Source organism: Monocercomonoides exilis (genome assembly GCF_001643675.1).
Source record: "Monocercomonoides exilis strain PA203 chromosome Unknown scaffold40-978991, whole genome shotgun sequence".
In the NCBI taxonomy this organism is placed as follows: Eukaryota; Preaxostyla; order Oxymonadida; family Polymastigidae; genus Monocercomonoides; species Monocercomonoides exilis.
Genome location: NW_027150585.1, coordinates 430,261 through 444,904, shown reverse-complemented (window position 1 = coordinate 444,904; position 14,644 = coordinate 430,261). Strand labels below are relative to the sequence as shown.

The window sequence follows — 14,644 nt, the reverse complement described above, 5'->3', positions numbered from 1 at the left end:
ATATTTTGGGGTTCTCCTTTTTTTCGTTGAATTCTTGCCTTTTTTAAGTAATAAATATCCTTCCCTCGATATTTCCACTCACTTTTTTTGCCAAAAAATACCACAAACTGCTCCCCCTGCCTAGCATTCCAAAATACTATATTATTTTGTGCAGATTTTGTCCTTCACAGAATTCCATCCATAAATCAACATTCAATAAAATAACAGTTGAATTTGTTTTCCATCTTGCCCCAAATAAAAATCATATATCTTCCATAACTTCATTTATTTCCAAATTGCTATATAATAATCAGCTCCGTTCTCATCGCATTGCTCTCCAAAGAGGAAATAGGCCATTTCAACAATAACTCACATTCCTGCACTTTGGAGAGGACACAGATGGAAATATCTTCATAATATATAGAACAATAAAAAAATGCACACATTACGTCTTTTTGCGTAATTGATGAAATTGTTGCATTCCCCTTGGTCATCAAATTACCAACAATCATCAGACAGAATTCCAAAAATATTGCATTGCTTCATTTCTTGTTGCCTCCACATTTAATAATATTCCTAGTTCTACAAGAAATGTTCTCTCACGGAATTCTCATTTTATGGACGGATAATTCCGTTTTTTCAAATCTGATGATCATGGAATCCATTACAAAAGATTTCAATATATTAACAGTTTTATTTCTTTGAAATTTCAAGTCGAAAATGTTATCGAAAGATGGAATAGTTTGAATGAATTTATTTTTTTAGGGCTTTTGTGAGCTTTCATTTTTCATACGTTTTCTTCAATCCAATCAAATGAACTTTCATTGTGAATATCAAAATGGCATTGCTGTCTTCATTCAATTTTAAAAAAAACATCTGTACATAGGAGACAGACAGCACAAAAAAGTTCAATAGTGTGCATTCATTGTTGCATTTGAATTCTGGCTTATTCTGATTAAACTATTTTCTTATTACAGAATTGTTTTTTGGGATTGAAGATTGCGATGAAGATGAACAAGGAAAGAAAATCGGAGAAATGAATGAAATAGTTGATGAAATGAATGAAGAAGAATTCAGATCTGTTATCACAGAGCAGATGTTCAATAAAATTCACCAAATGATTGAAGAAAAGACATTGTCGTTGGAAAGTGCAATTGTTCTGACGAAACACATTGGATGTTGCAAAGTGATGAAAAATATATGGAACCTATACTTTGACAGATCTTCGCTGAGAGGAAGATTCGAACAGATGATAATCGAAGAAGAAAAGAAAATAGAAGAAAAGAACAAAAAGCTTTTTACTGATCTTTGCGAATGTTTTGCTTTTCTGAATGATTGGATTAATTTGAAAATGCGTTGCGTATGTGTGACTTGCCTGCTGAAAGTTGCATCTGTCAAAGAGGAAAGCGAGAAGAATCAAAAGGATGTGGAAATAGCATTGCTGGCTTTGTGCGAATTAGGATTTTATGTATGGGCACTTCTTTTTCATTTTTATTATGTTTTCTTTTTTTCCCCTTTATTTCTTATTAGTTTATCGAACGAGAACTGTATTTGAACGAGATAACAGAAATCATCAAACATCAGCAGAAACACAGAAATCTCACAAAACTTGCCTATCAGTCTGCTTGGGAGTTTTTAATTAAAAGATTTATCGAAGATAGAAATCTGGAAGTTATGATTGCGAATGAGCTGCATTTTGCGAGAGAAGCAAGAAGGGAATTGGAAGAGTTGATGAGATGTATTGACTGGAAGAGAAAAGGAGAAAATGAAGCAAAGGAAGTGCTTGTGATCTGGAGATGGCTTTTTGTTATTGATAATTACTTGACATGGTGCGCATTGTGGAACGAAGAACTTGTTGGGTTTTTAGGGAGCATTGTTCAGGTATTTCGAGCATCAAGGGACAATTACAAAGAAATTCTAAATGGATGCCTATATACACTAAGACATGCAGCAGAAAATAGAAATGTGAAAACTGAAAACTTTTTGAAAAGCGGAGCTATTGGAATCTCTTTGGGGGAAATGAAGCAATCAACTTTGCAAAACATTGTTATGTGTAATAATTTGGATTTCTTTTTGAATATTTCAGAAAGATTGAAAGAGGAGGATGATGAAGATGAAAAAGGAAAAAGAAAAGAATTGAAAAGAAAGGTTTTTGAAAAGCTTGAAGAAGGAGGATACGAGGATATCATCATAAGTTATCAAGAATTATTTCATCTTCTGAAAAAGATAATTTTTGGCCACTATGAATTATCGGAGGATATTTCTGATTATTTTGTGAATGTTTGAGATATTGTTTTGAATTTTTTCACATAAAATTACTGTTCTTCTTTTTTTCATCATTTCATCAAATAGAAAACAAACATGCATTTGAAGATCTTTTCAAAAATAATATGTTTTATCCCATTTCATTTTGATGAAATGAAAGAAACAAACAAAAAAAAAAAAAAAAAAAAAAAAACTTCTTTGACCTTCTTTTTATTTCCTTCATTCTTAAAACTATTTCTTCAATTGACTTGAACGCTTAGCGGTTTCATTTAGAAATCAAAATTCACTTGCTCGTTCATCAAATTTGAATGTTTCTCTTTCAGTCTTTTGATTTCTTTTTCGTTTTTCCGCTCATTTCTTGCTTTCCAAATTATTCATAACATTAGAGAACAAAGTTGTAAGCTAAACGTTGTCTAGGCAATTCAGACTTTCACTCTAACTTAGTTTGGACATTCAAAACAAACAGATATTTTTCACAATACCATTGGTGTTTTCCCCCAACCCTGATACCAAACACGCACACCCTCAATGAAACATTCTCTTGTTTTTCTTTTTTTTGAACAATGGAAATAAAAACTTAACAAAAACAATCGAAGTTGTGCATAGAAAAGGAATAATAATATTATTATTCCTTTTTTGTGGTTTAATTTTTTCATTAATAAAAATTGAAAAATGAAATAAAGTTTTAGACAAAATTTTGCCTATTTTAGCATCATTATAAATCTGTCATAATTATGAAAAAAAGAAAAGATAAAATACTAAAAATTTCAAAAATTTTTTGTTAATAAAGAGTAAAACAAAATTCAAAAAGTACTAAAATATGTTTTATTTGTTTGTGAATATTTTCAATATACTTGGTCTGCAGAACCAAAAACACAGCCTTACAGAAAAACTCATTTTTGTTAAAAAGAAAAACATCAAAAATAAAATGGGTTATAAATTATTCCAATGATATTTTCTTAAAAAAAACATAAATAGCATTTCCTGAAGATAATATTTTCTAATGATTGCACATAAATGAATTGCCCATAGTTATTCACCATCGTTCTTTTTTAGATTGAGTATATTTGTAAATGCCTTCTTTAATCTAATTAAAAAAAGTGGATTCATATAATTGGGCCTAATGAAAGTTCTGCTGATATACAAGTGAAGTGAAAATACATTAAATAAAAAATGAAACAGAAAAATGAAACAAATAAATTAACAATACAAAAAATAATCATCAGGATCGTCAATTAAAGAATAATATTTGTTCATTCCTCGATGCATGCAATTACAAAATTTGAAGACGCTGTCTTCATATCCCTCTTCTTCCATCCTTTCAAGCACTTTTCTTTTCATCACTTTTCGTTTTGCTTCATCTTCCTCATTTTCCATCTTTCCCTTCAATCTTTCACAAAGCTCTATGAATGGAAGTTTCCAATAAAAAATCTGAGGAATTCTCAGATTTGATTCAACTGCTTCCCCAAGCATAGCATCAATAGCTCCTTCTTTCAGCAAGTCATCAATTTCAATTGCGCTGTTTCCCGTAGCACTACTTAAACATTCAACAATTTCATAAATCAAATCTTCAGAAAAAAATTTTGCTGCTCGAAATAACCGAACAATAATTCCGATAATCCCAGCAAGTTCTTCGTTTCTCAATTTGCATAAACGCGAGAAAGTTTCCAATGTTCGGATCCATCTCACCAAAATAATCTCTTCTTTCGTTTTTTTTTCTTCTTTTTCCTCTCCTTCTTTTCTCTTCTTCCAATCCACACATTTGGACAACTCTTCAATCTCTCTTGCTGCCTCTCTCACAAAATGCAGCTCATTCACAAGTACTCCTTCAAGTTCTGCATCATCATATAATCTTTCCATTAAAAACTGCCAAGTTGATTGATAAGCAAGCCAAGTGAGGTTCCGGTGCTCCTGATGGCGTTTAATTATTTCTTTGATTTCAATCAAACACTGTTCAAAATCCTTATCCTAATCAAAAAGAATAAAAGATCAATTGGTGAATTTGATTTTGAAAAAAATTATAAACAAGAACCTCAAATTCATTTACCAGACTCAGCGCTAACAGAGCATTTTCCTTTTCTTTTTGGGCTTCATCACTTTCTTCTTTCTTCGAGGCAGCTTTCAGAAGGCAAGGCATAATGACTGAAAGCAATTCATCATGAATGTCGTCCTCACCAAGCAAAGCATAACATTCACAAAGATCAGTCAAATGCTTTTCATTCTTTTCATCCTTTTTCTTCTCATATTCATCAATCATCATCTCTTTCATTCTTTTGCTCAATAATGAATCATCAAACGAAAAGCAAAAGAAGCTTTTCAATTCCTTGCAACGTCCAACATGCTTCAACAGCAAGATTGCACTTTCCAATGATAATGTATTTTTTTCAATCATTTGGTGTATTTTATTGAATAGTTCTATTGTGAAAACTGATTTGAATTCTTCTTTATTCATTTCATCAATTAATCCATTCAACTCTTCAATTTTCTGTTTCTGTTCATCTTCTCTGCAACGCTCCAGTTCACAAAACAATACTGCAAAGGGTATTCAAAAAACAAAAATTTTATTCAAAATTGTTCAATCCAAATAAAATGGCAAACTTGAAAACTGTTCTGTTCTGGCCGTAGTCAGAGTTTCATCTTCAGAATAATCATCTTCAGAAATATCATCTTCAGAAATATCATCATTTGTCAAACTCATTTTGCTTGTTGCAAAATATATTCAAAAAGAAGGGCAAAGCTGGGCAAATAACAAAATAAAACACATATACAAACATCGTTGATTATCTTGCAGTCTTAAAATGATCGCAATGCAAACTGTACTGTTTTTGTTATATAAAAAAAAGTGTTAAAGATTTTGCGAAGGAACTTCAATGATTGGCTGTATAAGTCCAAAAATGAGAATCTTTTGTTTCTTTTTGATCGAACCAACAAAAAATTTTGATGAAAAAATTGATTTTGATTTTCTTTTTTGTTTTGAAAATTGAGTTCGTTTTTTATTGGTATGAAATTGGGTATGCCAATTACACAGAAATTGAGATTTTAAGAAAAAAGAAAAAGAAATGAAGCAATCAAATTTCATTAAAGAATATTCTTTTTCGACTGTTTTCAAACAATGCTCAGATCGAAAATAATGAAAACAAACAATTGCATGCTTGATGAATTCTATTTAATTATTTTCTTGTTTTTCAATTTTCAGTTTTCATTCAAGATGATTCATCGGATAATTGATAGGAAAAAAAAGACAAAAAATCAAAAAGGAATTGTCGATTCAATTCGAAAATCAGTAAAACAGCAGAAGAACATTGAAAAATGGTTTTGAAGTGAAATGAGCAAATAATGAAAATTCTTGAAGGTCATCTCCAACATCATGGATGGCAGGACAAATGATTGGTGGAACAGCTTCAATTAATGAAGAAGACATTTTTCTTTTGTTTTCATTAAACACTTTGGGAAATCAGAAATCCATATGACTTGGATTGAATGACAATCAGATGAGAAATGTCGCAAAGGCAGCTGTGCAATGAGAAGCATTCAGGAAGCACAACAATCCAATAACATCTTCAATTGTTTATTAAAAACCCAGAAGAAATGAATCGGAGGATTCTACTGCTCAGCCAAAAGAATGAAGAGGGTGGAAGGGAATTCGGATTCATTGTCCGAATTCTTCCCTTTGCACACACTTTTCTCTTTTTTGGAGCAAAATAAAAATTCGTCATTGGACTTCAGTGGCTGATGAGAATGAATGGACATCCCTTTTGAATTCCTCATTTATCTCTCCTTTTTATCAGTTCACAGAACAGTCATCAATAAAAATACCTGTCTTTTCACTCATTTCTCATCTGACACTTTCAGTATGTTTCATCTTCTGCATTGGCTTCTCTGCAAAGAACATCTCTTGTCAAATCATCATCCTCCTTTGTGGTTGCTGAACATGCTGAAAAGGCACGATAAACAACAACAGCTGCTTCAGTGGTGATTGAAAGACAGTTGAACATGCTTTGGGTGAAGCAAAAGAAAGAAATCTTTTTTGATGTGTTTCTTGATTTCTGTTTGTATTGATGGTGATCCAATGAAGGATCTCTCCTCATCATCAACTTCTTTCATTTTCTTCCTCTCCTTTCCAGACAATCTTCCTCATCACTTCTTCTTTCTTCACTTGCATTTCTTGAAGCCAATTGGTCGATTTGTTATCAGGATTCTGTTGCCTTCCTGATTGGATTCTTCAAACAAGTTGGAGAAGAAGAAAAAGAAGGAGAAGAAACATTCAAAGCAATTGTTGTTGATGAAGAAGGAGAAAAGAAATATAAATTTCATCTGTTTTCAATGTCCTATTTGAATGAAGGAGAAGAAACAGAAAAGGATTTCATTTGTCTTTTTTCTTTCTTCTTCAAAGTTTGCTTTCAAACAGAATGATAAAATCCCATTTGAAGATTTTGGAAAGAATAACATTGCTCCCCCAAATTTCAGAAAAAGAAGAAAACACTTTGATCATAATCCTTATGCTTTGTTTGATGAAGACAGTGACAAAAAAGAAGAGGAAGCAAATGTTGATATTGAAGCTCATCACGATCTTTCTGAATGAAGTGCAAATATGACATTTTTTTCGAATCAATTCCTTCATTCAAAACATTCTCTAATTTTTCTTCCTCTCTCCCAGCTCGTTTTGCCTTCATCTCAGAATTTCTCTTTCTCTTTGATTCATTCATAACAACCATCTCCATTCATTCAACATCCCATTTTCATCTTTTCTTCAATTTAAGCATTCCGCATTGTTAATCTCATCATCAAATTCGTATTTTCTCTTCCAAATGAGCAATCGCACATTCAACATCCAACAACTCATCCATTTTGTGTGCTCCTGAGACAGGGTTTTGTTCCATTCTGTCTGAAATATTGTCACTGATTGTTGACTGATCATGACTCATACATAACTTGGTTCTGTTGATTTTGCGCTTGCAATCTTTGAGGATGCTCAGATGAAAGAAATGAACCTGTTTCCTCGAAGAAACAAGAAGAATCATTGAAGATGATTGTGTGTTGTCTTATCGTGTGCAAACTGTTTTGCTTGATGAAGTGCATCAATTGCCCAAATTGGACAGAAATGTGGAAGAAGAAGATGTTTGTCGCAAATGAAATGAAATGAGTCACAAGAACTCTTCACTGGAAGATGAATGGCAAAGGCGAGGAAGAAGTCTCGTTGTGAACAAATGGTCTTTCATTTGACCACGCTACATAAGGAAAAAGTAATGAGCGAAAGAACTGAATATGATGAAAAAGAAATAGTTGGCTTTCATTCAAGATGGTGAGTTAAAAAAGGGAGAGTTGCATTGTTGAGCGGTTGCAAATAAGAAGCACTTCTTCATTTAAAAAAAACGCACAATCCAATCAATCGAATTGAACAAAAAAGGGAAATGAGGAACTTTAATAAACATCAAACACGTTATTTGAATCCCAATTAACAACAAAAAAATTTTCAAACTCACTCCATGTTGCAACATAAAAATATGATAGCAATTGCATTCGGCCTTTTTGTTCAACAATTCAATTTCACGAAACAATTGTTCTTCCCATCTGCCAAGATAATAAAAAATATCGTCAATGAATAATTCTAAAAAGAGTGAGAAAAAATCACATAATCTGCAAAAATGCTGCTTGAAATGGATTGTCTCTGAGAATAGCGCTCAATTTAAAAAAAGCTGTTGTCTGGAATACAAACAAGATAAAAAAGAATTTCTCATTATTATCGGTTTTGCATTTTTAATGAAAACTCTTCAAAAAAACAAACATGCCCTTTCAATAGCAAATGGAGAAGATTGTTCAATCACTGATGCTTTCAATCTATATTTCCATTGTTTCCCAGTGCTCCTTTCACCATCATCCTTTTTTCCCCTCACAAATATCCTGCTTCAGATATTGTCAACAACTTTTTTTACTGAAAAAAAATATCTCTGAATTCAATTCATTCCAAGTGCTATCCAATTGTTTTCATTCTTTATTATCCTTTCAACAAAATGCTGTTAAATCGAATTTGTTTTCATCCACTGTTCCAAATGAAAACAAATTATATGCATTTCCCATCTGATGGTTGCCTCTCTCCATCCAACTCGCTTCTCATGTTTAGCTCAAAAAAACAAAGAAATAACATTAAATATAATTCATCAAATTCTTGGGCTCTGAAAAAATGATTTATAAAAATATCTTCTCAATGAACAAGAGCTATTAAAAAGCAAACGCTAAAACATTTTCTTTCAACAACCGAACTGCTGCATTTCCTTCCATGATTTTTTTATTAAATCATCTCTCTCAATTCCAAAATCAATTCAGAGCCGTCGCTGTCTCGAACCACCACCAAGCAAAAAAACATCCCACATTCCAAAAGATATATTAATAATTAAACTCTCATCTTGGGCAAAAAAAAAAAAAAAACATTCATGTTCAAATATCATTAATCGATCAAATCTCCCATAACAACAAACCAACAAGGATTAAGCATTCTTTTACTCTGCAATTCCTTGCCAAAAGTGCTTGCACAAAAAGGGTGGTATGAGGAAAGGCATTTTACAGATTGTTTTGAAAATATAAAATTTGTCATTGATTTTCTGCTTCGATTATTCTTTTCATTTGGATTGATAAAAAATGTTGATGTCTTCCGAATGATGTGCTTTGCAAAAAGTCGAAGAAAATGAGCATCACCGAAAAGTTCACTGGTTTGCATCAATTGCTGCATTTGAATTTCTGGTAATTGCATTTCTTTCTTTCTTTAAAATTTTGAAGCGTTGTTTGATGGACTTGAAGAGTGCGATGAGGAGGAACAAGTGCAAAAAATCATGGAAATAAATGGATTAATTGATGAAATGAATGGCAAAGAATTTGAATCAATTTTCACGATAGAACTATTCAATAAAATTCACCAAAAGATTGAAAAAAATTCATTGTCATTGGTAACTGCAACCTTGTTGTTGAAGCATGTTGGACGTTGCAAGGAATTGAAATGCTTTTTATGTGATTCTTTTGATGATTCATCATTGAGCGAAAGTATGAAAGAGATGATAATTAATGAAAGTGAGAAGAAAAACGATGAAATGCTTCTTATTGATCTTTGTGAATGCTTCACTTTTCTATATATCGACTTCATTCCAGATGAATTTCGTTCAATAATTGTGCATTGCCTTCTGAAAGCTGCCTCGAAGAAAGAGGGAAACGAGGAGACTCAAAAAGAAGTGGAAATGGCTTTATTGTGTTTGAGTTGCATTGATGATGGAACTGTGTGAGCATTTCAATTTCCATTTTGGAATTATTAATTTTTTCCTCTTTTTTTTTCAAAAGGAAATTGAACAAGGACTGTATTTGAATGAGATAACAGAAATTATTAAACATCACCAGGAGCATCATAATTTGACACGCCTTGCCAATCAATCAGCTTGGCAGTTTTTGATGAATCGATTTTATTGGGACAAAAACTTGGAAGAAGTGATCGTGAATGAATTGCATTTCGCAAGAGAGGCAAGAAGAGAGCTGGAAGATCTGTCAAAGAGTGTTGACTGGAAGAAAAAAGAAGAGGGAAAAGGAGAAAATGAAGCAAAGGAAGTGCTTGTTATCGAGAGATGGTTCGATGTGATTTCTGAGTTCTTAAACTCATACACATTGTGGGACGAAGAACTTGCTGGACTGATAGGCAGCCTTGTTCAAATGATTCGGGAATCAAGGGACAATCACAAAGATATTTGCAATAGATGTCTCGATTCACTTCGATGTGCAGCAGAAAATAGAAATGTGGAAATTGATGTGTTTCTGAAGGAAGGCACAATAGTTGTGTTTTCAGAAGAAATGAATCAATCAACTGTGAATGATGATATTTTGTGGAATTGTTTGCTTTTCTTTTTGAATATTTCAGAAAGAATAAAAGAAAAGACGGATGGAGAAACTACCAAAACAAAACGAAAAGAATTGAAAAGAAAGATATTTGAAAAGATGGAGGAAGAAGGATACGAAGATATCATCACAAGCTTTCATGAAATGGTTTATTTTCTCAGCAATAAAAATTATGATGGGTTATCGTTGAATTTTTCTAAATATTTTGTTTATGTTTGAAGAAATGTGACAATGAGATAATTCTGTTTCTCTGAATTTCATATTTTTCTTTTTGGATAATTTTCCTCATCAGAAAACTGAAGTTTGCAGCTTTTTTAAAATGAAAATTTTTATTGAATTGTGTGAAATGTTATCAGCTGAAGAAGAAAATGTGTGTTTGTTTTTTGCAAACTTCATTATAATAAATAAAATTTTGTAATAGAAAACTTTCGTATGAAACGAAATTTTGGCAATCATGAAAAAAACTGAGATTTGTTCCTAACTTCTCCTGCAATATTATTTTTATTAGTCTTCCATTACAATTCAAGAAAATAGAGAAATTTTTAAAAATAAAGAAAAATATTGGAAAATTCTGAATGGAACGAAATTCATGAAGGAAAAAAATATTGTCCCATATTAAGAATTTTTTTCATCAAAAACGATTAATATTTTTTTTTAAAAAAGAAAATTTGAAATTCACTTTCTTCTCTTCGATCTGAGAGTATCACTTAAGGGTCAGTCAAAGCGAATCTGAAAAAAAGAATGCTCCTAAGCTCCCCATTCGGCACTGGACACGCGTGTAATTCTGCCTCATCGATGATGTCAGATGGACCTCCGGGAGAGATGTTTTCGAGTATGATATCTCATTCCAGTTCTGTATTTTCCCAGCAGATCCCCGGAGCTTCAGAAGCGAAAATAAGCCTTGACGAGGATAGTTGGCTACTAGAAAACAGTATTAAAACAATATTTCTCAGAGATCCAAATTGCAACTTATATGATATGGATTTACCAGAAAGAAATTTGGAAGATCTTATTTTTGACATGAAGGAAGATGATCAAAGTCCATTTTTGCATAGGGCTCCTCATTCAGCTTCTGGAACAGATAATTGGATGAACGATGTGTTGGATAACGCAGGCGAGAGAATTGAAGCATTTCTGTATCCAGCTATTAAAATTCTGCTTTACACACATGTGAAATAAAAAGAAAAAGATGACGAAAAAGGATCAATTGTAGATGGAATTTTCCTGATTTCAAAAGCGCTGAAGGAAGCAAGATTTGTAAGAATTTTAGGAAGATTAGGCTTTAGTCCAGCTGCACAGATGAAGGAGAGCTCAGCTACCAGTCTTCTTACTCAAAGGCTATCAGAAGTTCTTGAAGAATGGGAATAAATTGGAGGAGCACGCATTATTGGGAAAGGAGTAATCCCTGTATGGAGGAGCAAAGCTGCGAAGGAATCTTACAAGAAAACAGGAGTTTTCATCCCTTTGGAGCACCAGAGTCAAGAAGCCCAACAAGCCTTTTCAGAGATGATCAAGAAGCAACTGGAAACAAATATCATCAAGCCAATTCAGGAGTAGGATGTGAAGCATATGAACCCAGTGTTTGTTATCAGAAAGAAAGATGGTGGCTGGAGGCAAATCGTGGATTGCCGAAGACTCAACAATGCAATCAAGACGATTTATTGCAAGCAAGAAGACCACAAAACAGTGGAGAAAATTATACAAGAACAGGATTACGCAGTCACATTGGATTTGATCCAAGCTTATTATCTCATAAAAGTCAGCGAAGAATTATCGCCATTCCTTTCGTTCATTTTCAAAGGAAAATACTACGCTTTCCACGGAATGCCTTTCGGATACAAAGACGCACCACGAACGTTCACAAAAGTGATAAGAAAAGTTCTGAAATATTTGAGGGAATAATGGAACTTGACAGTTATTGCGCACCTTGACGAATTTGTTCTTTTTCATCAAAATCCACAGGAACTCAACATTATTGTGGAGAAAACCCTTTCGTTGTTCAACAAATTCCAATCGGTTTGTGGTACAAATGAAGGTGTCGAAGAAAACAGAGCTGATGAAAGAGTTCCAGAAATGGAGGAGGATTGCCTAATACAACACAGTTGTTTCGATAAAAAAGTTTGCCTCGTTGATAGGGAAACTGAATGTGAATGCATCGATAACAAAATGCCTCGGGAAGTGGAGCGAAAGGCTGAAAGAGAATTAACCAAGGAGACTGAATCCAAAGTTTCGACCAGAAGCTATTTCAACAATTGATGCATCAGGATTTGCCATCGGAGCAACAGTGAAAGTTAACAATCAAATGCTGGACTTTTTCAAACCTCTTCCACCATCAATCAAAAGCCAAAGTTCAAATTTCAGAAAGCGATTTTCTTGATATCAATCCATCACTCATTTCTCAAATTCCATTCGAAATCAAGAAATAAGAAATCTGCTTGTTCGATCAGACAACGCAAAGCAGTTTACAATCTGAATCGATGGGGAGCTGGTACGAATCTCAAAACCTTTCAGAAAAAATTAAAAAAACAAATCCAAGGGCTGAAAGTTGTTGTGAAAGCTCAACATATTCCCGGAGAGAGAAACGTCAGAGCAGACAATTTATCGAGATTGGCAAAAGGAGGAGATTACAAAGTCGAACAAGAAGCACTCGAAGAGATCACCAATCAGCTTCAGATGTATTTCACCTTCTGTGCCTAAACAACAATAGAAAACGCACAATCAATGAGATGAAGCTGACCAGGAAGCAGTCAAAGTCAAGACGGGTTTCAAATTTCTTGGAGAAACGAGACAAATCTTGCGCATCCACCGGTTCCTTTGATACCAGTAGCGATCCGAAAAGCCACGACGGAGAATGCTCGAGTTCTTCTTCTTCTTCTTCTTCTTCTTCTCTTGATTCATCATTATCCTCTTCATCTTCTTCTCCTAAAAATTCTTCTTCCTCCTCCTCTTATCCTTTAACTTCATCATTATCATCATCATCTCCATTATCTGAATCTGCTTCTTCTTCTTCCTTTTCCTATTCTCCTTCTCCTTCATCATCATCATCATCATCTTCTTCTTCTTCTTCAGAAAGTCCTTCCCGTCCAATTTCTCCTCCTCCTCCTCTTTCTCTCTCTCTTTCAAATCCTCCTCTCGTCTCTTCTCCTCATTTGGATCCTCCTCTCCCTCTTTCTCTTCCTTCTTCTTCTATTTCTTCCTCTTCTTCCTCTTCTATTCCTGAGCTTCTGTATTATTCTGTTCAAGTGTTGAGCCCTCAACCTCCTCATCATCATTCAACTTTGTCTTCTTCTTATTCTTCTTCTCCTTCTCCTACTCCTTCTACTGTTTCGCCTTCTTCTTTCCCTTCTTCTTCTTCTTCTCCTTCCTTTTCTCTTTCTTCTCTTTCTTCTTTGTCTTCTTCTTCCATCAAAACACAAACAAACAGAAAAAACCCTCAAAACTCAAAAAATTCTCAAAAATCTCCAAAATCTCCGAAAAATGGCGAAGAAACAGAAAAATCCAGTTTTGTTGCTGCTCTACTTGTTGATGAACGTTCTTCTTCATATTCTTGCATTCCTTCTCTTTCTCCTTCTCTTCTTCGGACTTCTTCTTCTTCTCTATCATCATCATCATCTTCTTCTTCTTTGATTGTGAATACTGCTGAAATATTATTAAAACATCCAATTTCCTCTTCTTCTTCTTCTTCTTCTCTATCTTCTCTCTCCCCGTCTTTTTCGAACGACAATTCTCTTTCCTCTGCTCTGCATCTTCCTCCGATCCCTCTTTCTCTTCATCCTTCTCCTTCTTCTTTCTCTCTTTCCTCGCTTTCCTCTCTTACGCACCCGCTTTCCATGTTTCTTTCTGGAATCAGATGCCATTGCCGCGAGTGCAGTTCAATGAGACGCACTTTCATTGCAGAAAATGCCAGCAATGCGAACAAGAGGAGGAACAACTCTTCAGCTGTTGATTCTCCAATGAAGCGCTATTCTGTTTCATTGGCTTCTTCAAATCCGTCGGCTGTTTCTTCTTTCATTCCTTCTTCAAATGCCCCTGCTGCTTCTTCAGCTCTTTCGGCTGACCCAAAAAGTTTGATGATAAATCTGTCTTCTTCTTCAACTTCTTCGAAATATCGAAGCTTCTTCCCATCTGCCTCTTCTTGCAATTCTTCACCGTTCATTAATTCTTCACAGCAATCGTTGTCTTCTTTATTGCCTTTGTCTGCCTCTTCATCAAACAGCAACAAGCAGATCGCCAATGTTAATGTTAATGAGCAATTCATTAACACATCTTGTCACCGATATCATCATTGTTGCTATCACAACCGCTCTCTTTCTGACTCTTCAGCAAGAGAAATAGCCTCAAAATTGGTTTCAGGAAAGTGCAATAAAACTGAGCATTGTCAATCGTATGGTGAATATTCTGCTTTTCAACATAAAGATTATTTCTCTTCATGCTGTTTCGATCAATTTTCTGCTAATTCTTCTTCTTCTTCTTCTTCCTTCTCTTCTAACAAATCGTGTTTGGGGCTGTTGCAAACAAACAAGTTTCC

The 14,644-nt window shown here is 33.9% G+C and overlaps 4 protein-coding genes across 4 annotated transcripts; 3 read left to right on the top strand and 1 right to left on the bottom strand.

The window, feature by feature from the left end:
• Nucleotides 1–645: 645 nt before the first annotated feature.
• Nucleotides 646–1,940, top strand: MONOS_1742 (uncharacterized protein; the record flags this gene model as incomplete). The annotated part of the gene is made up of 5 exons (XM_067870338.1): nt 646–720; nt 866–893; nt 957–1,447; nt 1,510–1,860; nt 1,923–1,940. The coding sequence occupies exons 1-5, from the start codon at nt 700–702 to the stop codon at nt 1,938–1,940; spliced, it is 909 nt and encodes a 302-aa protein (XP_067722744.1). The 5' UTR covers nt 646–699.
• Nucleotides 1,941–3,355: 1,415 nt separating this feature from the next.
• MONOS_1743 (uncharacterized protein) lies at nt 3,356–4,942 on the bottom strand (the record flags this gene model as incomplete). The annotated part of the gene is made up of 3 exons (XM_067870349.1): nt 3,356–4,212; nt 4,277–4,776; nt 4,843–4,942. The coding sequence occupies 3 exons, from the start codon at nt 4,940–4,942 to the stop codon at nt 3,445–3,447; spliced, it is 1,368 nt and encodes a 455-aa protein (XP_067722743.1). The 3' UTR covers nt 3,356–3,444.
• A 3,766-nt stretch (nt 4,943–8,708) lies between these two features.
• Nucleotides 8,709–10,534, top strand: MONOS_1744 (uncharacterized protein). The gene is made up of 4 exons (XM_067870360.1): nt 8,709–8,785; nt 8,918–8,951; nt 9,019–9,509; nt 9,571–10,534. The coding sequence occupies exons 2-4, from the start codon at nt 8,927–8,929 to the stop codon at nt 10,333–10,335; spliced, it is 1,281 nt and encodes a 426-aa protein (XP_067722742.1). The 5' UTR covers nt 8,709–8,785; nt 8,918–8,926; the 3' UTR covers nt 10,336–10,534.
• A 2,308-nt stretch (nt 10,535–12,842) lies between these two features.
• Nucleotides 12,843–14,451, top strand: MONOS_1745 (uncharacterized protein; the record flags this gene model as incomplete). The annotated part of the gene is made up of 2 exons (XM_067870371.1): nt 12,843–14,181; nt 14,333–14,451. The coding sequence occupies 2 exons, from the start codon at nt 12,843–12,845 to the stop codon at nt 14,449–14,451; spliced, it is 1,458 nt and encodes a 485-aa protein (XP_067722741.1).
• Between the last annotated feature and the right edge of the window lie 193 nt (nt 14,452–14,644).